General features: G+C 41.4%; 1 protein-coding gene across 3 annotated transcripts in view; it reads right to left on the bottom strand.

Moving 5' to 3' along the window:
* TBK1 (TANK binding kinase 1) overlaps positions 1–27,919 on the bottom strand; it is a 3,544,425-nt gene that overhangs the window by 788,054 nt on the left and 2,728,452 nt on the right. For all 3 annotated transcript variants that reach the window (XM_044088041.1, XM_044088040.1, XM_044088042.1), the window contains exon 16: positions 27,857–27,896. In XM_044088041.1, coding sequence (XP_043943976.1) covers positions 27,857–27,896 — 40 coding nt within the window. The remainder of the gene's footprint in view (positions 1–27,856; positions 27,897–27,919) is intronic.

A 27,919-nucleotide genomic window follows, 5' to 3' on the forward strand; every position in this document is an offset into this window, starting at 1 on the left:
TGATTTGGAAAACGAAGAAAGGGAATAGAATAACCTTCGGAAATGATGGACTGTACCCATTTGTCTTGTGTCAAGGATAGCCAGGCTTCTGGGTACAGTGACAATCTTCCCCCAACTGCCTCCGAAGATGGGCAGTCGGGCAACACCTCAGGGATGCTGAAAGGGCTTATCGGAGAACGTTTCTCGATTGCCCTGGTTCTGCGGACCCCTCTGCCTCTAGGGCGGCGTCTACCATTGTTGTTCCCCTCTGCCTCTGGCGGGAACCGACTCTGTCGTCAGGCGAAGTCCCTTGGGATTGTTTACGGAACCACATCTTTCCCCTTCTGGCCTTTGGGGTAAGGCCTAGAAGGAGTAGAAAACGGACTCCGGCGGCAGAAAGGGTCTTGCCATCAGTCTCGCACCTAGTCAGGGTTTCTTTCACTTGTGGACCAAAAGAGATGATCCATCAAAAGGGAGTTCGTGAAAGACGTCTTGAAAGGTTCCATAAAATTGCATAGCCGCATCCAGGCGTGCCTACGTAAGGCTACCCTGTTCCTGCGGCTCTGCTCGCTCCATCGGCCGCATAAGAGAGAAGGCGCATGGAGGAGTTGGAAATAGAATTAGGATAGCCAGCTGCGTGTTCATTTTCTCTTGGAAACCCGCAGCTGTAGGGTCCTTCAGCATTTCACTCGCTTCTTTGATCAAGTCCCTTTGAAGACGAAAGTGAAATGGCACAGGTAATTCAGCGAACGCATAGTAAATGTCGCTGAGGAGAACATCCGCTTCCGCACCTATCCATGGACCTAGATTCCTTGTTAGGTGGATGGACAGGCACTGAAGGATCAGCCAGTTCCTTCTTTGTGGCGGCAGCTACCACCATAGCATCCACAGAGACTCCTTTTGATAAAAATTCCTTGTCTGATGGAGCTGTGATGAATTTGGAGGGTCTCCTGGGAGTGGGGTCCACTGAATCAGGAGCCGTCCATGCCTTTTAGCAACCACCTGCATGAGGGGGTCAAGGGGGACACCCAGGAGGTGGAAGGACAAGAGCCAAACGCCTCAAGATACACAGATTCGTCCTCCGAAGGGTTGAGGGCTGGCCAATTTCCCCTCTGTTTAAGGATCTCCAGAATGTCTGCAAATGAGACATCTTCAGAAGGGGAACGGGGGGAACCCTCAGAATCATCCAGATCTGTGTCGGACGTGATAGACTCAGGTGAGTCAATGTGCTTCCTCTTGCACTTCCTCTTCCGAGGGCTCTTCTGCCAAATCAGGAGAGGCCTCGAAGAGGATGAAATCCCAAAGGGAGCTCCTGAGGAGTTGGCTCTCTGCGGTCCGGGATAAGGGAGTGAGTCGATTTACCCTGAGGCAGCATAGAGGGAGGGGCTGACGGAGCCGACTGTGGAGTAGAGCCAGGCTCTAACACACTCCGCATGACCTCGAAAGCACCCCTGTCAGGCAGAGCCAGAGGTCCCCGAGGAGCTAAGGACCCCCCTCGGCACCGACAGTGATGGCTCCGAGGCCGATGTCGGAGCCGAACTCACCAGCGCCGAAGCACCGAGAGGGAGAGGGGGGTCGGACAAGGGTCCGATGCCACTCACCCCCTCGGAGCCGACGAGGGAAGTCCGGCGCCGAGATTCCTCCATGGAAGAAAACGGAGCCGAAGACAATTGTCTCGGCTCCGAGGTGACCACAGTCTCGGTTCCGACACGACCCGGCTCCGAACTCAAGAGAGTCGAAGGAGGAAAGAGTTGATGGACCGGGGCAGGCACCGACTGATGAGTCGGGCTCTGAAGCATCTGGGCTAGTGCCTCAGACTTGAGTAGTCGACTCACCACCCTCTGAAGGTCATGATCGGACAGCCTCGATGACCTAGAGGAATGAGACCTTTGGCTCCGTTCAGACAGCAGGGGAGATCCTGGAGCCGAATGAACGGAGCCAAGAGAAGGTGACCTAGACCTCTTTCTGGTTGTCGGCTCAAGATCTTGTCGGAGCCGACACGGTACCTCGATAACCTCGGCTCCGCCGAGCCGAGGAAGCCACAGAAACTGTGGAGTGAGTCTTATCGGCTCCAGCCGAGCCGATAAAGGCAAAGGTTGAACAACCTGAGGTCTCGGCTCAGAAGCCGGAGCCGAAGACCTCGATGCCTTGGAGGGCTTCCCTGTTGAGACAGACAGGGAATCCTCAGGCTTCAACAAGCCTCTCAGAATAAGCTTGTTTTTCTTTCCTGCAGGACCCTGGGGCTGAAGCCATGGCAAACAGCACAGGAGTCCTGCAGGTGCAAAGGCCCCAGACAATAGACACAAGAAGTGTGAGCGTCTGTCAGAGACATTTTCTGACAGCACGCATCACACTTCTTGAATCGAGACCTTTGCTTCTTTAGACATAGCCTAACTGGTGAACACAAACACACACTCAAACACACCAGTTATACCCTGTCAAAATAACTACTTTAGTAAAAATACTAAAAATAAAGTACAATAAAGTACAATAAACAGTAGTTTAAACTACACACACACTCCTAGGGAAGGAAGGCCCAAGGCCCAAGGGAAGAACTAAAAGTTCTTTTAAACAAAAACGGGAAAAAATTAGGTCGCGGCTAAAGTTCAATGAACTACACTAATTAGATAATAATTAAACTAAAAAAGGGGTAAAAAGAGTAACTTTTAATAGAAAAGCTTAAACTCACCAGGAACCGGTAGAACAACCAACCTCGAAGCTGTAGCGGCAAACGAGATCTGAGGTAACTCTCGCCTAGCATTGTGGGATATAAGGGGAGCCTCGAGCCGGTGGAACCAACTCTCGAGCTTTAGAGTGGCCGAGTCGGAGCCGAGGTCGGCTCCGAACCCATCCAGCAAGAATGAAGGCGAGATAGACAACTTAACATCATACGCTTCCCATACCAGTCCATGGTCCTAGACTCCTTGTTAGGGGGATGGACGGTAGATGAAGTCTCAGCTAGTTCCTTCTTGGTGGCTGCTGCTACCACCTTGGCATCTACTGGAATGCCCTTTGTGAGAAATTCCTTGTCAGTGGGACTCCTGGGGACTGGTTCCACAGTGTCAGGTGTTTCCCACATGCTTCGACAAACAATATCCAGGAGTTCATCGAACGGGGAGAAACCCAAGAGGCAAAGGGTTGAGACCCAAAGGCCTTCAGGAACACCGACTCCTCCTCAGAGGGAGATTTGGAGGGTCAGTTGCCTCTTTGCTTCAAGATCTCCAGGATATCTGAGAAAGAGATATCTTCAGAGGATGACTTGGGGGACCCCTCTGACTCCTCGAGGTCGGTGTCCGAAGTGATAGACTCATCCTGGGAGTCGAAGTGCTTCCTCTTGCACACACTTTTTCTAGGGGGCTCCTCAGGCAAACACTCTAGGGAGACCTCATAAAGTTGGAGACCACTCATAGAGGTATCCTGAGGCCTTGGGTCTCCGCTATCCAAGGACAGAGGGTGATAAGAAACTGATGCCAGTGCAGGAGGGGGTAGAGTGTCAGTGCCATCAGACGCAGCTAAGGACCTGGCCAGCACGTTCCACATGACCTCGAAAGTTGATCCTCCTGACTCCGAAGAACGAGCAATCATGGAAGCCCTCAGAGCCGAAGGGATAAGGTCCGAAGCAGAGGCAGGGCCCAAGCTCACCCGTGCCGAAGCACCGAGCAGGAGGCTCGGAGCCGAAGAAGATCAACCCGAGACCTCTCCCTCGGGTCCAACCAAGGAACTATGAGCCCTGGACCCCGCGGACAGAGCCAACGGGGTCGGAGCAGAGATTGGAACCGAGATGCCAGGATGGGCTACTGCAGCTGACGTAAAGGCATTAGACGGAACCAACAACTCTGGCTCCGAAGGCCGAGAAAGGCTCGGAGGAGGAACAAACGATAATGGATGGGTGACAGGCTCCTGGGCCGATTGGGCTGGAGCTGAAAACAATTTGGCCAATACCGGTGATTGGAGCAGTCTCTGTACCACTCTATCCACATCATCGTCTGAGAGAGTCCTGGAGGACCTAGAGGATAAGGTTGGAGATCTGGACCTCCCTACAGAAGGAGACTTACGAGAAGGAGAAACCAGTCTAGAAAGTGGAGTCTGGTTCCGAACAAGTATCTCCGTCACCGGCTCCAAGAGACTGGGAGCCGATGCTGACTTGGTCAATTCACCTACTTCCTTTGGCCCCGAAGCCAATGGAACCGAGGAAGCTAAAGTAGACTTGGCAACTTTCTCTGGCGACTCCGATAAAACTGACGGAGCCGGAGAGCATTTTTTTGATTTAGAGGTCTTGTCTGCTTTAGAGGGAGAGGACTTAGAACTGGAAGCCCTCTCCAAGTCTTTTTCAAAGGAGGGTTTCAGTAATCCCTTCAGAATCAGTTTGTTCTTCCTCTCTTGAAGAACACGTGGGCTAAAGGTGTGACAGAACACACAGGATTCTTGGAAGTGGATAGCCCCCAAGCAATACACGCACACAGAGTGCCCATCAGTAATAGACATTTTATATCCACACTTATCACATTTTTTGAAGCCCGAAGGCTTGTGTTCGTTTGTAACCTTAGACATATTGGAATGACACTGTACACAATATCAGAAGACAAACCCGACACCAACAACAGAAAAACGCGGGAACTATGCCTCTAAATTAAACGGTCATAGAACAATAAACACCACAGGGAAGAAAGGACCTCTAACTTAAATGGCCCTGACAAACAAAACAAGGGAGGACTAGGTCCTCTAAGTTAAATGGCCCTAGCCCAAAGGGACAGAGCAACACCGGAACAAGCACACACTGGGAAACTGGGACACACACAACTAGAAGGGAGGACTAGGTCCTCTAACTGAAATGGGCCTAGCCTGTAAGAAGGGAAGGAACACAAACGGGATACCAAGACAAAAAGACAAACAGGCTACACAAACAGTTTTTTTACCAAAGAAACAGAGACTAGCTATAAAAATAGTTTTTGGAGCAACAAACTACTAAAAAGTAGAAGAAAAGTTATACTTAGCCACGACCAAGAGCAAGACCACGTCTGAGCATAACCAGTGGCAAACGAGATCTGGGGAAAGGGAGCAGTGCAGCATGGGATACCTCTTAGCCACAAGCCAATTGAAGACTTCGAGCTAGAGTATGGCTGAGGTGGAGCTGAAGTTCGGCTCCGAACCCACGGGTAAGAATGTAGGCGAGATTGGATTACATAACATCACTCATTCATCACCTCAAAGGCAGAATGCTCCAGGGAGAAGGAAGCTGATGAAACCAAGAAGCCATGCTTCTGCCCCATCAGCTCCATCTGCCCCGAAGGCAGTCCACCTGAGGCAGAGGTTGGAGCTGAGCTGTCCAATGCCAAGAATCCAAGACGAAGAGATGGCTCTGACAACTTCAGAGTCGATTATAACCCCTCAGATCTGACAGAAACACTTCAGTTCCGAGAGTTGTCCGGCTCCAAAACAGAGCCAGTGCACTCAAGAGACAGCCTCAGAGCCGAAGATACTAAAATCTTTGGATCCAATCCAGATGGTCCCGGGCATCTCAGATACAAGGGCTCTGAAATGATAGGTTGGATCAGAGTAGGAGCCAAGATTGGCAGAGTAGTACAAACAAGGGCTTCCTGACTTGAAGGAGAAGGAACCAGGAGAAAGTACAGTTTTGTACCTACCATAAATGTAGATGTCCGATAGGAATGCATCTGCAGTCCTTACAAATGGGTTGTCCTGTTGTCAGGCAGCCCTTCGGTCGGCCGGATTCCAAAGTCTGGGTCTGGCTTCGGCTGGTGTCGCACTTCACCCGACGTCACAGCTGCAGTTCTTCGGGTATAAAGGCATCAGCCGACGCCATTTTCCTCAGTGTTTCTTGCCCCAGATGCCAGGTGCCCTCTTGGATGGCTAAATTTGGATAAATGCCAAAGTTTCCAAATAGTAGAGAGCAAACACATAAAATAAGCATGTATGTACATATATACAAACAAATACACCATAATAGATCCCCCCCAAGCTAGCTGAAAGATGGCAAATACCCTAGGAGTACCACAGAGGGGAAGGCGGGTGGGTAATCCTGACTGCAGATGCATTCCTATCGGACATCTACATTTATGGTAGGTACAAAACTGTACTATGTCCTTCAAGGATGCATCTGCAGTCCTTACAAATGGGTAGAATACCATAGCCAAACTAGGGGAGGAGGAATGAAGAGAAATTATGGTGCAGTTAGGATCCCTTGCAAAACAGCAGAGGCAAAACCTGCTCGGGATCTAGAATATAAAGGTAAATTATAATGCTTGGCAAATGTATGCACGGAGGTCCAAGTAGCAGCCTCTATAATGTCCTTGGTAGCCACTCCTCGTAAGAAAGCTGTAGTAGTGGCTGTAGCCCTTGTGGAGTGAGGCCTGATGTTCTCTGGAGTTTTCTTTCCGTGGAAGGAGTAACAAAATCTAATGCAATTTCCTATCCATTTGGAGATTGTCTGTTTTGAAATTGCTTTTCCTTCCCTTCCTGTTGCATATGCTACCAGAAGCTGGTCAGTTTTTCTATTGCACTTGGTCCTGTCCAGGTAGTAGCGTAATTGTCTATGCACATCCAAGGTATGCAACAGTCTTTCTCCCCTGTTCTGTGGGTTGGGGAAGAATGTAGGTAGGTGGATAGCCTGGTTTAAAGACACTCTGGATACCACCTTAGGCATAAATGTAGGATTTGTTCTCATGGACACACTGTCTTGATGGAAGATCAGGAAGGGTTGCACTGCCATTAATGCCTGTAGTTCAGAAACCCTTCTTGCTGAGGTGATTGCCAGCAGGAAAGCAGTCTTCCAGGATAAGTATTGCAATTTTGCTGTTGCTGCTGGTTCGAAAGGAGGAAGTGTCAATTTTTCTAGCACAAAGTTCAAGTCCCATGCTGGCAGTGGTGGTTTCCTAGGAGGTTTTATATTTTTAATTCCTCTCAGAAACTGCCTGAGCAGAGGATGTGAGAAGACAGGGGGATCCAAGCTGTATTCTGCCGAAATAGCTGATGCGTGTATCTTGATGGAGGAATAGGACAGGCCTGTATGGAAGAGCTCTGCCAAGTACTCCAGGATGTTGGCTATGTTTACCAATGACACATCTTTTCCCTTTGCATTACTCCAAATGAGATATCTTTTCCATTTTGCTGCATAATTCTTTCTTGTTGAAGGTCTGCGAGCCTCAAGGATAATGTCTTTAACCCTTTGAGATAAATTTGGGTTAGTTGCTCTTATGTAATGTTCCAGGCAGTCAGCTGCAGAGTTTTCAGGTTTGGATGCAGGATGTTGTAGCTGTTCTGTGTTAACAGCAATGGGATCAGGGTAGTGTCCACATTTGTTCCCGAGACATGCTCCTCAGTAATGGGTACCAATGTTGTCTTGGCCAGTCTGGAGCTATCAGAATGATCCTTGGACGTTCCTCTTTGATCTTCAATAGCACCTTGTGCATCAAAGGAAGTGGTGGGAAGGCATATGCTGTCAGGTTTTCCCAACTGAAAGATAGGGAGTCCACCTTCCAAGCAAGTGGGTGGTACGTCCTTGTGCAGAATTTCTTGAGCTGGTGATTGAGTGGGGATGCAAATAAGTCTATTTGTGGTAGTCCCCATTTTCTTGTGATGGCTTTGAAGATGTCCGGGTGTAGCATCCATTCATGAGCATCCGTGGTAGTTCTGCTTAATATGTCTGCTAGAATGTTTTCCTTTCCCGGTACAAAAATTGCTTGTAACTGAATGTTGTAGCTCAGAGCCACATTCCATAGGTCCAGTGCCATCCGGCATAGAGGGTATGAATGTGTGCCTCCCTGTTTGTTGATGTACCACATAACTGTGGTGTTGTCTGTCCTTATCATCAACTGCCCTTCTTGGAGGAATGGTCTGAATGTCTGGATTGCCAATTTTACTGCCAGCATTTCCTTTAGATTTATGTGCAGGTGCAGCTGATCCTGAGTCCATAGGCCTTGTATGCACTTGTCCAGCATGTGGGCCCCCCAACCGAGGTCTGAGGCGTCCGTTGTGATGGTTTGGCTTGGTTGAATGTTGTAGAAGGGCAAACCTGTGTTTGATTGACAGGCCTGAGCCCACCATAGGAACTCTTGCTTCAGGCATGGTATTAGTGGGATTTTGGTTTCTAGGCTGTGTTTGTGTTGAGACCATAAATTCTTCAGGTACCACTGTAGCTTTCTCATATGTAGTCTGGCATGAGGGACCAGAATTATGCAGGATGCCATGAAGCCCAGGGCTTGCAGTACTTTTCTTGCTGTTAGATGGTTCTGCTTTGTTAATGTCAAGAAGTAGAGAGGGAGTTGTTCTTGTTTTTCTACAGTTAGGAATGCCATCTGTTTTGATGTGTCCAGCTCTGCACCTAAAAAGGTCATTCTTTGGGATGGTATCAGCCTTGACTTTTTTATATTGACTGTATATCCCAGGGCTTGCAGCAAGTAAATGACTCTTTGTAAATCTTCTGTTAGTTTGTTTTTGTTGTCCGCTTGTATCAGGCAGTCATCCAGGTATGGATAAATTTGGATTCCCTGAAGCCTGCAATGAGCGATTACTGATGCCAGGCATTTCGTGAACACTCTGGGCGCAGTAGATAAGCCAAAGGGCAATGCTGAGAATTGATAATGCTCTGATCCTGCAAAAAATCTGAGGTATCTTCTGCAATTTGGTCGTATGGGGACGTGCAGGTATGCCTCCTTGAGATCTAGAGTTACCAGCCAAGACTCCTTGCCCAGCATGGGAAGAAGCTGCTGTAGGGTCAGCATTTTGAATTTTGGAACAAGGAGGAATGTGTTTAAAGCGGACAGGTCGAGAATAGGCCTCCATTTTTTCTCTTTTCTTGGTACCAGGAAGAGTCTGGAGTAAAATCCCTTTCCTTGTTCCATAGATGGTACCTTTTCCACAGCTCTCATGCTTACTAATTGAGCTATTTGTTTTAGAGCTTCTGTCTTTTGATTTGGTGGTAGGTTTGGTATTCCTCTTTTTCCTGGTAGAGTATGGAAATGAAACCTGTAACCTTGGTCTATAGTTTTCAAAATCCACTTGTCCCTTGTGATGCAGTGCCAGTTTTTTGAAAAAAGGGCTAGCTTTCCGCCTAAGGGTGCTGCTATCTGTTCCCTGGTAGGCGGTGCCAGAGCCAAGTCACTGTGATTGTCCTGTTGCAGAGGTAGTAGCTGCGTCTGTGCCTCGCTGGTTGTTGCCCTGCCACTGGCGTCCCCTGTAGGCACCCCTGGATTGATTTCTGCCTCTTGAACGCCTATTCCTGCCTCTCTGTGCTTTAGAGGAGTCTGGAAAGGACCAATTTTTGGAGGGCCAGTTCCTGCTAAACCTTGGAGGTTGGACCTGTAAGAAATCTTTCACTGTTTGTACAGATTTTGCCTTCTCTTCCATTTTCTTCAGTACCTGCTGAGCAGGAGAACCAAATAAATTGACCTTATCCATGGGAGCATCTAATAGTTTTGATTTGACATGATCCGGCAAGGCCTGTTCTTTCAACCATGCATGCCTTCTGATAACTGTACCAGTCATGGCTGATCTAAAGGAAGCCTCCAGTGCATCATAGCCGCATTTTAAAGAATGGTTACTAACCTGCTGAATATTATGTACCATTTCCAGAACATATTTCTTATCTAAAGATTCATCAGAGGACAGTTTCTTAGTTAGCTGATCAAGCATAAACTCCTGATATTGGATCATATGAAACTGACAGTTCAAGGCTCTAACTGACAGAGTAGCAGAGGTGTATACTTTTTTTACCCCATCTCTCTAAGGACCTGGATTCCCTTTCAGAGGGGAGGGGATTTTTAACAGAGGTAGATGCTACTGCCTTAGGCCCCTGGGAGATAGTCTCGGGATATGCAAAAGGAGCCTTGTATAAATGGTGATGTGTGTCCGGGACCCTGTAGAACCTATCGGGCTTAGCAGGGGCTGGAGGTAAAGAATCAGGAGCAGTACAAGCATCATTAAATGCATCATCTACAACAGAAAGAACTGGAGGTATAGCTAAAGGCCTATGTTGTGGTAAATGCAAAAAGGTCCTAAGCCTTTTCCTGGAGTCTGAGAAATCTTGGCCCTGCCACTGAAATTGTTCCCTCATGGCATGTAAGGTTTCCCCAAAGGAAAATTCCTTAGGTGGAGAGGCAGAAGGAATCGACTCTTCAGCATCAGAGTCTTCGTAAGGAGAATAAGGAGCCTCTGGAGGGTCTGTATTGTCTGAATCATCAGAGGAATCATCCGTGGACACTGGCTCAGGGGGCACTGCTCTAGGTCTCTTCTCTGGAGGTGGATGAGAGGCCCTGTCTGGATGTGGTTGGGATCCCCTTAGTAAAGAAATGAGATCCTCTGCCAGAGAAAGCATTTGGGAACTGGAGCTGGGCCTGCGAGAGGGGGGTTTAACAGGCACAGACTTAGTAGTTTTGGCTGCTTTAGCCCTGGCAAAGGCCTTAATGGACATGGCTGCAGGAGGCCTAGCAGCTCCACGTGCAGGGGTTGATACATCCAAGGGAATAGTGTCCGATAAGTCCTGAGAAACCACAACAGCAGTTTGGATTTCAGAAGCCGATTCTACTAGGCTAGAAGAGGCCTTGGTAGTAGGCATGGATTCGGCTGAAGCAAGGACCGCTTGCTCGGTTTCGGCCGAAACCGAGACACTCGCGGTTTGCTTAACCGTGGTTTCGGCCGAAACCGCGGACCGCGAGTGTCGGTCCTTTTCTTTGCGTTTTTTGGCAATTTGTGTAGTCGGAGGATCCGACGGCATAATATACGCAAAATCAGAGCCGAAAAACTGCTCAGCAAACTCCGACCGACGTCTAAGCGTCCGTCGGTTAAAAGAAGCACAGGCTAGACAAGCTGCTACGTCGTGGTCTGGGCCTAAACAAGGTAAGCAGTAAGAGTGGAAATTTTTATGAGGTATTTGTTTCCCACAAGTTAAACAGTTATTCACTTTTTCTGACATTGGCTGAGGCAAGAAAGAGTCCCCAACGGGGTACTTAGCTTTTTAGAAGTCTTCAAAGTAGTATTCGGTAGTAGCAATCTCTGGATCTGACCGACCGGCACTTGCGAACAGCTTCTGCTTCGGGTGCCACGCGGCAAGAAAGACTGAGGAAAATGGCGTTGGCTGATGCCTTTATACCCGAAGAACTGCAGCTGTGACGTCGGGTGAAGTGCGACACCAGCCGAAGCCAGACCCAGACTTTGGAATCCGGCCGACCGAAGGGCTGCCTGACGACAGGACAACCCATTTGTAAGGACTGCAGATGCATCCTTGAAGGACATCTCCCATCTGTATCTGATCCTAGAGAAATTTCCTCATCACTCTGTCCACATCAGTCTCTGTAAGACTTCTGGAAGAATGAGAAGAAGTTATCGATGGGGACAAGAGTGCTGACAGGAATCAAGATACAGGGAGGGTAATCTAGAGGGTACTGGGGTCACCAGAGGGGGAACACCTGGTCCTGGGCAAAGACTTTGGATCCAAAAAGCTAGGATCTGAGAAAGCCATTATTGACTCGGATGCCGGCTGAGCTGCAGCCGCCTTCGGATCTGTTTTTTTTTTCATGGTGGCTCCATGGTAGGAGTTGAGGATCTGTAAGGCCTTGAAGGCTTAGTCAAAGGTTTCTTAGGCTTAGGTTTGGGGGGGTTTGAGCCCCAGAAATAGCATCTGAAAAAGAAGAAGGTAACAGCCCCTTCAGAATTAATTTTTTTTTTCTGTCCATGATAGCTCACAGGTTGAACGCCTTGCAGATGGAACAATCTACTTGTAAATTGTCTGGGCCCAAACAGTAAATGCAAAAAGAGTGCACATCAGAGACAGGGAACTTGTGCCCACATTTCTGGCATATTTTAAAGCGAGATGGACCCTTTTCCAACATTCTTAATAGAAGAAATAGAAGAAAATACGCTTTTTTTAACTAATAAAAGGGTGAAAAGACCAAGAGAGAAAAAATACCAGCAATGGTGATTTGGATTATACTAACAATGTGTAAAAAGGAAGGGGAAAAAGGGCTTACCAACTATGGTAAGAAGAATGCACTAGAAGTGTAAAAAGGGATGTATCAGTGATAAGAAATAAAGAATTAACTTATTCTCAATGTACTGAAACTCTCGAACGTTCAAAGAAATCATGTCCAAACGTGAAAGTGGCAAAGATCTGGGGTTTGTTAGGGGTTGGTGCATTATGGGTAAGGGAGGAGCATGACAGCTTTATAGTGGCTACGAGCTAAAATAAAGGCAGAGTCAGGTCCAAACCCAACTGTTGAGGAATGAATAAAAATTGACATAATCAGATTTTCCATTTTCTACTAACTGCTTTTTGGCAGCCATTAGCACTAAATTTAGTAAGGCCTGGCCATGTCTAGGCAATTCAGATCTTATTTCTAAGCTACTTAACTTACCGTTTTGTTCATCCAAAGTACTCTATAAGGAATTTTGTGAATCTGCCAACTCATTACATTAAAAAAAACATGTTCCTCATTTCCTCTCTCTTTCCCATTTACCTCTACCATTTGCTGCCTATCCATGGAAAGCTTCTTTAAAGTCTTCTTGAAGTATAAAAATATCTATGCAGATGCTAAATCTTCTTGATTTTGTTGCAAACTTGGGAACCACAGAGATGTCATCCCATTGTTCCTTTATAAATTTCTTTTCCATTCTCTTTTCCCAAGCTTTTCTAACCTTCTCTAATTATTCTTATAATTATGCAATACTTTATATGATCTACTAATTACCTTTTTTTAACATCAGCTTTCTGTTCTAGCCTGAAGTAAAAAACTCTATCAGACACAGAGTTTCACTCAACTCTCTCCTATCCTTTTCTCTTTGCCTATGCTCTATCAGTCCCTGGTGGGGAGGTCAGTGTCTAACCTGCAATCCAAACTTCTGTTGGGACTCATCCTGCTCTCCTACCTTTTACTGTTCGTTGTTTGCTCTCAATATCTTGGTTACCCTTTCTAATTTTCTTCAGTAAATTCCACCCTCCTCTTGCCAATTTCCTAAACCACCACTTGCAGTCATCCCTAGTGGTAAAATCTCTTTTCTCCATTCCCATGTTGGCCTTGTTCTTAGAAAACATTCTCCTACTTTATAACTATAACATTTTGTGTGGTTGTTATTATTCTCCTTAAATACCTGCATTCAAAATCCACCTCTCTCCTTATTTCTCAAACTCCCTCACTATGTCAGCATCATCTCATTCTCCTGTGTTTTACAACACTCTGCTCGAGTTATGTACATGAGCCTTAACTTTGTAGCTCTAAAGTATCCATTCAAATCTGGTAACTCTAAAAAATGTTGTTCTAAGGTGAGGATTAGCTAGTCCCACTTACTTCTGTCTTTCTTCCCCTACCAGATATGATTCTTCAGTTTTTTTTATTAGTTATTTCCACAACTTCTCCTCTGGATGATAAAAATATACATTACCTGTATATAAAATTAAAGAGGCTAAAAATATTACTATCCACATCCATAATCAAGAACTTCAAGTTTCCCAACTTTTGTATTATCTTTTGTTTAGTCTCTTCTCACATATCCTTAGGCACCATACTATAATTCTTTTTAATCCACAGACCAAAATACTTCATCTTATCATGTCCCCATAAACATTTTGCTGAACCAGTTCATGTGTGGGTACATAGTTTACTGCTACATCTTTGTTTTATCTTCTTTAATTTTAAATTCCAAAATAAGCTGGAACTGTCTCAAAATGCTCCATGACATAAAACAAATTTCTCTGCATTTATCAAGTATACAATAATACCATTATAAAATAAAGCTAATGTTTATTGATTACAATACCATTTATACTCTTGAATTTACAAGTCCCTTATTTTTTCTTTGCTAGTGGCTCTAAATATAAAGCAAATGGGAAAAGTAAGCAACCCTGTTTGGTTCCCCTGTTCAAATAAAGCTTGTTGGAGAGGAATCCTCCTACCTTAATTCTTGCCACAGCCCTTCATATATGCTCTTAATTAACCATATTATTCTATCAGGGAATGCAAACACTACCATTACTCTACTCATAAAATCCAGCTGAGTCTAATGAATGCATCCTCTGCATCAAAGCACACCAAAAATAATGAGGTTTTCTTGCATCCTTCAACCATCTGGATAATTAGTGTTCTATTAATGTTGACAAATGTTTGCCTTCCCCTCCACAAAACTACACTCATCTGCATCTATCAATTTTCCCAACACCTTTGCCATTCTCTTAGCTAGTACAGATATGAACATGTTATAATTATAATGGTTTAAAACTGAAATGGGTCTATGGATAGATCCACGCGTGTGGATCTGAAGGGTCTTTACCCTCTTTGAATAACAGAGCCACCAAAACTTTCTTACAAGATGCTGTCACTCTTCCCCCCTTTTAAAATACTAACAAAACCATGCAGATCCTTTATCAGTTTTGTCCCTTCCAGCTTCAAAACATCCATATGAATGCTTCCCATTCCTGGGGACTTGTCTGTTGATTTGATTATACATCACTAGTTTTACCTCATCTCATCTCTTCCTATCTTAGTTAATTGTTGAGCATCATCTTCCTTTAACTCGGCATAATTAAGTCTTCTATAAATATTTGCATTTGTGTCTTTTCTTCATTTCCACATTCCTCTGCTTTATATAAATTTTAATAAAATGGCCAAGGTGCCTGTAATATCTCTGTAGATCTCTGGTTATTTTTCCTGCAATTGGCTCCCTAAGTTTGGTTACAACCTTTCCTACTTTCTGCTGTTGAGCTATACATTTTTGTACTCTGATGAGTTGTTAGCAAAATTAGTTGCTTAACAACAACTTTTCTAATCTCATGCATATTATCTAAATATCCTCTCTTTTCCCTTTAGCATTCTGCAGGTTGCTCCTTTCTTGTTCTTTGACATTCTGGTTAATTTGCAATACTTCAACTTTTGTCAACCCCTCTAAATAAGTCCTGTAACTTTTACCCCATATTTCATTCTCTCTCTCTTATTTCTTTCACATCTTAAACTCCATTTTCATTTTCTGCCACTAACTAGCGGTATCCCTTTGGAAGATATTTCTAGTTTCCTATTAACTCTCACATAATTTTCACTACCCAATTCCTTAAATTCCTCTCTTTTGAGCAGATAAGTAAAAACATCCCCATGTCTAATTTTTACTACAATAATCTACATCTTTAACTTGTTTTTTATTGGTATGTGATCTGAAATAGTTATTAGATTTGTGTCAGTATATATACTTTTCATCCAATCTAGCCAGCACCTTGGGGAACAATATGTGAATTCTCTCTTTATTCCTACTACTGGATTCACATCTTCCAAACCAAATATTCTCATAAACATTTTTTCAGAAATCTACTCTCTTTTGTTAGATTTTCTCTTTAGATCCCCCCTAAAACATCCTCACTACTACAAATCAGACTCCAGTCCCCACCCATAAATAATATTCCCTGCTGAAAGCTCATTTGTTTTTCTCCCAAATATTCACAAAACCATAATAGCAGCTGTAAGTGGAATTTAAAGACATGCCAGAGCAATCCTCCTCCTCCCCTGCTAATAACCTGTTACTGCTACAAATATATCCTTATTGTCTTTTTTTCCTCTTTGCCACTATTGGATCCGCTGAAGCAAGCAATGTTATTACTTCACTTCTCCTTTGCGCCTGCTATTCTATAGAATGTCCACCATGAAATCCTTTCATTGTCAAATTCACATGCTCATTGCTATCCAAATATGTTTTCTGCAGCTTTTCTATTTGTACCCTGTACATTTTAAAATAATTCACCACTCTTTGCTTTCTGTCTGTACCAGTAAGGCCATTTACACTCCATAACAACATGGGCAGAGAAGCCATTATGGCAGAAAGCCATTACTCACGCATAGTATACATGATAATTCTTTTGAATGTATATTTCAAACTTTTACCTCAGTGTACATATTAACTTATAAGAAACACAAAACTATTTATGTTTTCAAAACAAAATGAAGTTTACCCCTCCAGAAAGGAGCAGCTACACCAAACTGATGGCTGTACCTACAGGTATTACCTATTCTAAAATTATGGGTACCCATGCTAAAGCTAACAATTGCTTTTTTGGAAGCCAATAACATTCAACTTAGCAGGATTTAATGTCTAGACAATTCAGATACTATATACCAGCTCAAAATAATAATTTCCTTAGTTACAACCATATGTCCCACCAACTCATTATATTCCCAATAAACATAGTCTAATTTACCTCTCTCTTCCCTTTTACTTCTCCAGCATTTGAAATCTACCTGAGGAAAAGTCCTCTGAAGTCTGCTTGGGGTACAAAAATAACTATGAAAACACTTCCATGTGTAAATCTTAAATCTGCTGGACTCTGTTGCATACTTGGGAGACTTGCAAATGTCTCCTCATTGTTTCTTTTCTAAACTTTCATTCTCTTCTCCCGGACTTTTCTAAACTGCTCCGATTATTTCTTATAGTTATCATGCAATATTACTTTTGTAACACCAGCTTCTGCTTCAAACTCCACTAAAACCCCTGCCGGGGCTGGCCTTTCACTTAACACTCCTTTCTCTTTCCTATACTATGCTATCAACCAGAGCTGGGGAAGGCAGTCTCTAACCTGCAGTCTAAATTTCTGCTTAACCTCATATCATGCTATTACCTTTCCATTCCAAGTCATTTGGTCTCCATATCTTGGTTCCTTTACTAACTTTCCCTAGCAAATTTCATCCCCCTCTCACCTATTTCCTATGCCCCTACTTGTAGGCACATCTATTGGTAATATATGCTGTTCTATTTCCACACTAGCTTAGTTCTTAGAATATTTTCCACTAATTTAGATTTTCATTAAGGACATATTTCATAGTCATCCTTTTCCACTTTAATTTACAACATTCTACTTAAATTATAACTGCATAGTTCAAGAATACTCCTTCAAATCAGGTAATCCTAAACCACCTTTTTCTATGGGGAGAATCAGCTTATTCCAAGTAACTATTAACTTCTTTCCCTCCCAAATAAATCATTTAAATTGTTTATTAATTATAATTCACTACTTACCTTGTGTGTGTGTATATATATATATATATATATATATATATATATATATATATATATATATATATATATACACACACACATATACATACATACACACGCACATGCACACACACACACACACGCACACACACACAGATATATAACTAGCAGGACTAAAAATATTTTCAGTGTTGATATGTTACCATCCATAATCAATAATTTCCAGTTTATCAATTGTTGTATCATATTTTGTTGAGCTTCTTCCTGCATGTCTTTAGCTGCCATAACCTAAATCCTTCATCTTATGTCACCATATGTATAGGTATTGCTGAACCAACCCATGCATGAGCACACAAGTTACTGTGATGGATTTTTTTTTAATTTAGTGTCAGAGGATGCCATGTATACCAGACACAGGTCAATTCTTAGCAGTCTGTAAGATACCAAGTAGTGAAAGGGCTTTGAGTTGGTTCATGTAGGACATATCAGTTTTTTAAAACTGTCTCAAAATGTCCTGCAATGCCAACATTTCTTTTTCTGGGTTAATCAAGTATAACATTATTTCTTTTTTTATTTAGTTTATATCCTGAAAAGTCTTAAAACTGTCTCAAAATGTTCCACAATGACAGCATTTCCTTTTCTAGGTTGATCAAGTACAAAATAATACCATCTGCAAATACAGCTTTTGTTGATTAGCACACCAGTTATGTCCTTGAATTTGTGCCCCCCTTATATTTTTGTCAGTAATTCTAAATTTAAATCAAATAACAGCCGTGGAAATATGGAAAGAGGACTTCCTTCCCTTTTCCCTCTGTTGAAACACAGCTTGTCAGAGAGGAATCCCCTCACATTAATTCTTCTCTCTGACCCTTCACATATTCTCCTTACTAACACTATCATTCTGTCAGGGAATGCAAATACTACTAACTGCCCTATTCATAAAAGCCCAGTGGACTCTAAGAACATGTTTTTCTGCTTCAAGAGCCACCAGTAATAATGGTTTTCATAGGTTCATACATAAGTTCTAGGCTAGCTTCCCTTGTGGGCCACTTTAAGTCTACCCAATTTCCTTTTTTGTGCTAGAAAAATCATATCTCACCTGGTTACAGACTGGCCTTACCTATCCTATGGCCAATAATTATATATTACCTCTAATGAGAATACGTGGGATCATACCACAAATAATTTGAGGGTCCCATGCATGGGATAAAACCTTTAGGAGTTGTCTCTTTCCATCAGTACAGGGGACGTCCTAGGGTAAATTTTCTGTTTCCCATACATGGGTCTAAATTGCATGTAAATATGGACAAGGATGAACTTTGTTTTATATAGATGGGAATCCATTCCACATCAGCGATATCCTCTTCGAGATATACCTGTCCCTCCAAACTGTTCTGTGCCGAAGAGGTTTGGATCCCTATAATGAGTATTTCTGATGCAGCTTGACATGCTGAAGTGCAGTAATTCCATCAGTAATGGGTCAGAGGATGCCATGTATACCAGACACAGGTCACTTCTTAGCAGTCTGTAATATACCACGTAGTGAAAGGGCTTTGAGTTGGTTCATGTACGACATGCTGTTTAAGCATTGTATTCTTTTAGTAAGGTATCTCTGTGTTATTTATTTATTTTTTTGGATCCTTTTTTCCATTGGATCATCATTGTTCTATTAATGTTGTCAAATGTTTGCTTCCCCTCCACATAACAACACTAGTCCATATCTATCAACTGCGGTAACATCTTTCCCATTAGCTAGTACAGACATTAACACGTTATTGAAACAGGTCTACAGGAAACCAAATTTGAACAGCCTTTACCTTCTTTGAGCAATACAGCCACCACAGCTTTCTTTTACGAGGCTGACATTTATCCCATTTTAAAATAATTATTAAATTAAACTTTCCAGATCTATTTATCACTTTCTTCCCTCTTAACTTCCAAATGTCTACAGGAATACCTTCTGCCCCTTGAAATTTCCCTTTAGATTGATTATACATAAACATTTTTATTTCATCTTTTGTAACTTTTTTTTATTATTATTATTTTACATTTGTTGACCCGGGATAGTCTTAACTGGATTTATGTCCATTTTCAGTAGAGTCCCGGGGAGATAAGCTCCAGGAGATTATTACTAGTTATACAGTTAAATACTACAAATTTTAAACAGTTCAGGAATCTTCACAGTTTATACAAAAACATGTTACAAGCATTAGATAAGATATTTTAGACTTTATGTACAAGACTTCATTAGTAACTAGAAAGTAATTGTTAAACAAATACATGCTTCAAATTTCAACAGTTCAGCAATGCTCACAGTTTAAACAATACTTGCTGACTGCCTTAAGTAGGATGCTTTAGAATTATATGCAGAAGAATTTAACTAGGTATTTTAAATCATCTCTATTAGGATAAGATATGTTTTTAACTTAGCTTTGAATTGGTGTTTCATATTTTTTCGTTCTTTGACCTTTGTATAATTGAGTTTCCCAAATACGTTTACATTTCTGCCTTTTCTTGGTTTGTGACTCCTCAAATTATCATAACATTTCTTAAATATCTCTTACTCCTGTATGGTATCTCTGTTTAATTTTCTTGTCATGGGCTCCCTAAGCTTGGATACAGCTCTTTCTATTTTCTATAGTCCCAGTCATTGTGGTAAAAAGGTTTTGTGCTCCAGAGTTATCAAAACAGAGTAGCTTAAAACCATCCTTTCTTAACTCATGCATACCATCCAAATAATCCCTTATTTGCCCTTTACCTTTAGCGTTATGCTGATACTCTTCTTGTTCTTAGAGATTTACCTTCTTATGCAATACTTTGACCTTAGTTAGCACCTCTATGTAATCCTTATTACTTAATTTCCCATTTCTGTTTCTCTCTTATTTCTACCATGTTTTAAATGCATTTTCATGTTATCCACTCACTAGTCATTCCTTTATTAAGTCATTTTTACCTTCCATAATAATTCCCAAATCATATCCTCAATGCATTCCTTAACTTGCTCACTTTTTAAAGGATAAGTAGGAAAGCACCTGTGTCTCATTTTAAAAGCATTACTCTTCTTTAACTTATTTTCATTTGTACATGATCTAATATAATTATTAGATGGGTCTCAAAAGACTTCAGTTAAATACACGTCTGCCACACTTCATGAAAGTGCAAGATAGGTTGAATGATAAATGAATCTGCATAGTATTAGAAAGTAAGGTGGGTGACTGGCAGTTCAAATTCAGATCAGGATGCACCACAATTAACCCAAAGTCTGCAGTGAGATAGATATTGGATGGGAAGATAGAGATATGAAGATTGTCCAAATAGGCATTCATAGACTTGGAGAAAGACTATGACAAGGGCCTAAGAAAGCTGCAATGGTTCAAAGTTCTGGAAACACTAGTAGAGTTACTACTGTCTATGTAGATGGATCTAAGACAAGCTGAAAACTGAGATAGAAGGAAAACAGAGGAACAGATTAATAGCTTTAAGTATCTGGAAGCGGTGGAAGAGGAAAGGAGAAGTCTGACTGAGGAGGTCAACTCTAGAATCAGAAGTGCTGAAGCCAACTAGCACAGAGTGTCAGAGTAAGTGTGTGACTGGAGAATGACAAAGAAGCTAAAAAGTAATGTATACAAATAGTGGTATGACCAGTGCTTCTATACAGCACAGAAACTTGGGCAGTGAAGACAAAGCAGTTAAGGAAGCTTGAAATGGATAGTAGGGTCCCCAAAGAGAAATGTAAAAATGAGAACATGACAGAAGAAGCTAAAGTAGCCCCATTTGCAGAGAAGTTCAAGAAGAACAGATTACTGGGGAGAAAATGATTATATTGAATTGGAACACAGGATTTGAATTGCCTAGGTTTAGTATGGCCTTAAGTTTCATTCCATTGGCTGCCAAAACAGCAATTACTAGAAAATGGAAATCATAATTTAAACCAACTGTATTTAAAGTATTGAACACTGTGAAAGAGATGTAGGAACTGGATATCCATTGTCCATCCTCAACCCCTTTTACCATCTCTTTGCACAAATGGGATTGGGGCTGTCACTTCAACAGTGATAATCATCTACAGCCAAGGCTTACCCCGCTGGGTGGCTAGCCCTACCACAGTAATTCATCTATACCACACATTTGCATACACACTCACACCTAGGAAACCAGAGTACCTGGAGGAAACCCATACAAACACAGGGAGGACATGCAGACTCCACATAGAAGGCACCTCAGCCAAGTATCAAACCAGGGAACCTCTTGCTGTGAGGTGACAATGCTAACCGCTGCACCACTGCACCGGCCTCAACAGAAACTGGACATAGGATCTTTAAAAAAGGAAGGAGCAAATTACATAGAAATAAGGAATTTGTGGTAATGATGCATCCTGTTCTGAGAGATTTACCTTCATATGTAACACTTTAACCTTTATTACCCTCTCTATGCAATTCCTATTACTTAACTTCCCTTTTCTGTTTCTCTCTGATTTACTACAGTTGGTTTGAGGGAAGGCAGGGATTGAGCAATTTATGTAATGCTGTACTGCATACCTCTCAATCTGGAAACATCAGAAATCTGGACAGAGGCCCATAAAATCTGTACGCTGATCAACATAAAATGTATATACATAATCATGTAACCCCACCCACTCCAATGGAATTATGGGATACAAACTTTCAAATGCAAAATGATGAACAGACAACCAAAATATGCCCCCCCCCCAGAACCTGTAGTAATTGTTAATCATTTTTTGAAATGTATAGCAATGATGTTCACTGGGAAGGGAGAAGATGATGAATCTTAGGATTTTGTTTTTGGTGACTTGCAGTATGTGGGTTTTGTGGTAAAAGTAGAGCATTTACTATCTGGTAGGCAATGTTCAAATATCAGCAAAGCAATATTATACTTTGTTAGGACCTCCAAAAAGTCATTCTCCATGGTGTACTGATCAGTGGCGTAGCTAGAGTTTGTGCTGCCAGGGGATGTCTTTGAGTTTGCTGCCCTTCCTCCACTCACAAAATCATGGTTGAATAGGGCAGCCCCATACACAACCTCCCCTGCAGCCATTCCAGTGTCCCATTATTTGGCTATTTTGCCTCATTTACCATAAACACTGTAATGTGTAGACTGCTTTACTTCTACAATGATTATTTAGATTTCATTTAAAAATTTTATTTTACATTTTACAGCACAAACACTAACAGACATCTGCTAAACAAAGCAAGATAGTCTCACAATGAAAACAGACTTAGCATTAAAACTTCCCCGCCCTTGAAGCTCACATTGATTGAAACAGCACTGAAGCCCACATTCAAAGAAAATGCATCTGGCCAGTGGCAGATAAAGATCACCTTTGGACCGTTTTCAAATCATAGGCCCCTTGCACACTAAACATACAAGTGTTCTTTGATACACCTTCCTGATTACATTAAATTACATTCCTTGTATAATACAGCACACTTGTTAGAGCAAATTTTAAATGTATTGTTTTGAACATTTTTCCAGTAAGCAATGAAACAAAATGCATGAATCATTAATGAGAAAACTGTCCAATTCAGAACATTTCCATCATAAAAGTCTACTCAAACTTCTACAATCCACCAGTATCAGTAAATATGCACAATTTCTGCAGAAGTAAAAGTCACCTCAATAATTTCACATTAAAGAGATCTGTAACTAATAAACAGGTTGCTGCTAGCAAACAACTTTACATTCTATTGTCTCATCTACAAATAAAGTGTATGTTGCCCTTGAGGAATATATTGCCTATGTTACATTAAAAAAATGCTAAGCTACTAACTTTGCAATAGGGAATGGATGGCAAACTGATAACAGGTTCATAGAGGTATTTCCACCAAAGAGGACATTCTCAGGACTGCAGCATCCACCTAAAAGTACAACACAGTGCCAGCAATCCATCTATGTACTGTGGGAGTAGAACACACAGCCTTCTGCATCAAAAGCAAGTATTCGACCTGTTGTGCTAACACCAACAGATTTGGCATAAGGAGCACTAAACTTCTCTCCCCATGAAGAACAATGCAGCACAAGAAATCTGGAAAAAGCCAAAATGTAATTGGGAGGGGGCAGAGGCCCAAAACCAGGGACACATTTTAAACATTGCTTGTATAATCTTAGAAAAGTTGCTAGAATAAAATGTTTAATGTTACCAATGCAGTTCCTAAAATTTAGGAAGACTGAAACGTATATGGCTCTCATTACTTAGTGAATTAATTTCTCACTGATCTGCCAGAAAACCACAAATTGTAAGAGGAACAGACCAAAAGTATGAGTCAAACATACTGCAAAACTTTGGATTTAACTCCCTGACCTTATATCACAAGTGGTGGTATGGCTAGAGAATTTAAACTCTTGTTTTCCTGTTCCTACGGTACAGGGTTTGAGTCTTTCTAGCCACCAGTTATACCTAACAGGGGCATTTCCCAGACAGACACACAGACACAGACACAGACACAGACACAGACACAGACACACACACACACACACACGCGCACACGCACACACACACACACACACACACACACACACACCTGCTTGCAGCTGTAACTAAATAAGTAAAGTGAAGGCACATAAATGTAACAATTTCTCCTGCCTTGCAGCAGCTCATAAGTAAAAGAAGCTGCCTCACACACAGTAAAAGTAATAATGTTAAACAGCTTCTCAGCCCATACATGCAGCCAAGACGCTACCGTTATGTTTAAATAACTAAAAATGTCCTCCTTTAACAACCAATATATACAATTATATACTAATATACAATGCAACTAACTGAAAAAATGTTTAATTTTTTTTCTATTAATGTGTGTGTGCCTAAGTCTTAAGTGATGATTTAATAAAGGTGTTTAAAATGCCTATAAGACTACTGTAATTTAGTCAAATGTACAAGAAAGAAGAAAATGATCTGAAGTAGTAGTTTTGGAACAGACAGAAAGAAGACGAGGAAACTCCAACCAAGACATGGATGAATTATATGAGAGAAGACCTGTGACAATCAGGCATGACTGTCGACTATGGTAGGACATTGGCACTGAATCAAGAGAAATGACCATTGACACAACACCCTGACCTCATGCAGAAAAATGGGGAAAGGGGTGGTGGTAGTGATGACGATGATTATGATGATGATCTGTTGATGATGACAACACTTCCTGTGAAATATGATCTTTACCCAGTCTAGCTCAAGGTAATATATCTTGGGGAACAATAAGTACATTCTCTCTGACTTTGTATTAAATTCACATCTTCTGTAGCGTATATTCTCATATACTTTTTAGAAATCTGCCATCTTTTGTTATATTTTCTCTTCTAAGTCTTCTTGATATATCTTCACTATAGTTTTAGGTGGAATATAAACACATGCCATTGTAATCATCCACCCTTGCCTATAACCCCTCACCACCACTAATCTACAATACAGTCTTTCTTTTTCTTCTTCTTTCACTATTGGAACCCCATTCACTATCAGCATTATTCCTCTCCTTTTCCTTTGTCAATGATAGTCTACAAATCCTCATCCTGAAATCCTTTCTTTGTCAAATTCGCATGCTCAGTGCCATCCAAATACAACACCTGTGGCACTGCTATTTGCATTCTGCACTTTTTGACATAATTCAATACTCTGCTTTTTTCTGTCCATACCTGCAAGTCCATTTACATTTTAGATTAGTGCAGACAAAGCAGCCATTCTGATGAACTGTTCCCATAGATTATACATGACAGTTCTTTTGAGTATATGTTTCCATCTTGCAACTTAAAAACACACAATACTGTTTGAGAGGCTGGCTGATCTTGTATGTAGTTGCTTCTCTTCATTTCTAATTTAACCCATGTCATATTTCCCAGACATTTTGCTTTAATAATACTCTCAATTCACACTTTATCTCCTCCATCCAAAATCTCCTACCCTCTCAACTTAACTCTGCCTCTCTACCTGACCCTACACCTCCCGCAATACTACTTCATTTTCGTTGAGCCTTTTCCCACTAGTTATATCAAATCTCTACTACTCAGATTAAAACCCTGCTCTCCCTCCACTGACAAATTATCTCCTACCTTCCTCAAACTCGCAGCATTCTACCTAAGAATGGGACCATTATAAATGGCAACCTGGAATGGAGGGAAAAGCTGGAAGAGCGACCTACTAACATCTATAGAAGAGGAATGACATTTAAAAAGTATTTTGAAACTATGAAACATGATACAGGGCAGAAAAAAAAAACACCTGGTATGCATAGATGTGGGGTCATGTAACTTTTGTGATCACTTACTTGTAAGTGACTACTTTCATGTAAAGAAAGAGAGATTTTCTGTAAAAGGGGAGATACAGTTGTACTAGCAAAGGTGTGGTATACTTGGCTCTTTGCCAATAATGCCTTAGTTTCTACATGGGCAAGATGGAGCAGATGCTCAGGGAATGAATCTGGGAACATTTATAAGACATTTGAAGAAAAATTAATACTAATGTTCTTGCAAAACACATTACTTATTTCCTGGGGCATGTATTTAAATTTGTAGTGCCGATAAATCCTGAGGGGGGGGGGGTGCACATAGGGACTAGTTTTAGAACATAAAGAACTTCACTGGCAGCTGCAACTTAATGCAGCACATATACCAAGATTTAATGAGGTTTCCTCTATTAGTAATTTATTTAAGTTTAAATTTTTTAGAAGATAAAATAGGCTCCGATTTTAGCACATTTATCATCTAACTATTCTATGAGGTTTGCCTTTTATATTACATTTTATTACAGCTTAGTAATATATTAGTTTTATTTAATGGACAGTTTGTCCTTTTTAAGTATCTTAATTAATGATGGCATTAAAGACTTCTCCTTTAAGAAACAGAAGCAAAAGTAAACATGTGACATGTTCATTCCCCTTTTAAACCAGCTCATAAGTTACAATGTTGCATTTGATGAAGACGAAAGTGCTTGTGCAACTTTTAAGTGGATTTTGTACTACTTTTAAACTGGATTTAAACAAATTATACTAAAATTAAAAAAAAAAAAAAAAAAAAAAAAAAACGGTTTGTTTTTGGATGTTTTTGAAGCCTTCTGAGTTTCTTTGGCACTGTTTGTATTCTTGTCTTCAGTTTTACTTAATTATACATCATCACTGAAACAGCAAAATTGGCTAGAGTCCCTAATATGCACTAATGAGAGAGGGGATTGAGCTGATGTTGTCTATAATTTACTCCAGTGCTTTGAGACTGATTTTTAAAAGCTTTTTCCATGGAGGCTAGAAGAAACTGTGGCCTAGTGAAGAGGTTAGTCTATATTTCTTAAAGTGTAGTACGGTTCCTAAAGTGCAGACAGTTCATGACAGGTGGACAGTAATGCTTATTAAAGTCTATATGTTAGAGTGTTCATTATACAACGAACCCCATTAATATTTCAAACCGTGCATGCTGATTGGTCAGCGTGCATGTTGTAAATCAGAGTTATAGTAATGGAAACAGGTCCAGTCGCCTGGACTTTTTCCATTAGTATAACTCTTTTTTTACAGCAATGGAGAACGCAAGATCTCCGTTGCTTTTTACACACTGTCTCGCTATGTTAAACGAGTTTAACATAGCGAGACAGCTTTAAAAAAAGTAACGGAGATCTTTCTATCTCCGTTGCTTTTTTTAAAGGTGTATTGCTATGTTAAATGAGTTTTACATAGCAAGACATCTTTAAAAAAAGCAACAGAGATTCTCTGTTGCTTTTTCTAAAGCTGTCTTGCGATGTTAAACTCCTTTAACATAGTGAGACAGTTTGTAAAAAGCAACGGAGATCTTGCTTGCTCTGTTGCTTTTGCCACAGCTCTGATGTACTGCGTAAGCGTACGCATGTGCAGTACATCAGAACTGCCGCAGAATACCAGACAGCTGCGGAAGGGCAGCAAGGAGGCATGACACAATGCCATTATTTAAGAAAAGTAATTATTTTTTTCTTAAATAATGTCATTGTATGATAGCAATAACCCACTTCTGGGTGTGGGTAATGCTGGATTTACCCACGGTTGTCTTTGTTTGGCCACTCGGGCTTCGCCCTCGTGACCAAACCACACCAATCGTGTATAAATCCAGCATTATCCACACCCAGGCGTGGGTTATTGGTATAACAGAACATAGGCTGTATTCTTAGCTTTTAGCCAATTGCATTTGTTTATAAGACAGTGATGATCTTGTGTGTGTGAGAGATGTACAAACCTAAATATTTTGATGTCTATCTTCTGTAACCACTGTCGATTTTGGTGACAGGGTAGTACTAGTTGGGGGAGGCAAAATTCTAACACTGACAGCCATCCATTAATGGTAATGACTCTTCTAGCTTCTAATGTAAGAAGGTGGAAATTTTGTAAGCAAGCCCAAGTCAGTCAAGTATCTTCTGCACTATTATTCTCTAATATTCACATCCATCTGAACGGGCTTCATGTGAGGTGGAAAACTAAATTTCTGATCAAACAGGAGGTTAAAACATTTTTGTTGTGTGACATATTGCAATTATTGTTGGTCTGGGTCACAGACATGCAGTGGTTGTATGGAGGCTAGTCTTTTCTTTGTCCAAAATAACATGGCTGTTGATTTGTTTGGTATTTGCTATCAGGTTATTCATGCAGAACCAGTTCCATGGCAGCCTAAAGTCTTTCTGTAATGAGTCTATGATCAGTTGCAGTATATAGGTGTGCCTTTTTTTTTCCTTCTGGCGTACAGAGTTTGGGTGGTAACAAGTTTCTATTCAAAAATAAACATGTAAGAAAATAAAATTTAAAAGTGTACTACACAACAGTAATAAATGTCTTGAGGAAGCAGTAATATGAAATATTCTTAGCCACTGGAGAAAAAAAAAGACATTTTGGACATTATCACGTTATACTAAATGTCTATTAATGCATTCATTACTTACTTGTCAAATTTGTGAATCTGTTCCTCATTATAAGGTAGTCCTGTTGGGAATAAAGGGAAGCAT

The sequence above is a fragment of the Protopterus annectens genome, chromosome 11.part0 (assembly GCF_019279795.1).
Source record: "Protopterus annectens isolate FY-2018-M chromosome 11.part0, PAN1.0, whole genome shotgun sequence".
In the NCBI taxonomy this organism is placed as follows: Eukaryota; Metazoa; Chordata; order Ceratodontiformes; family Protopteridae; genus Protopterus; species Protopterus annectens.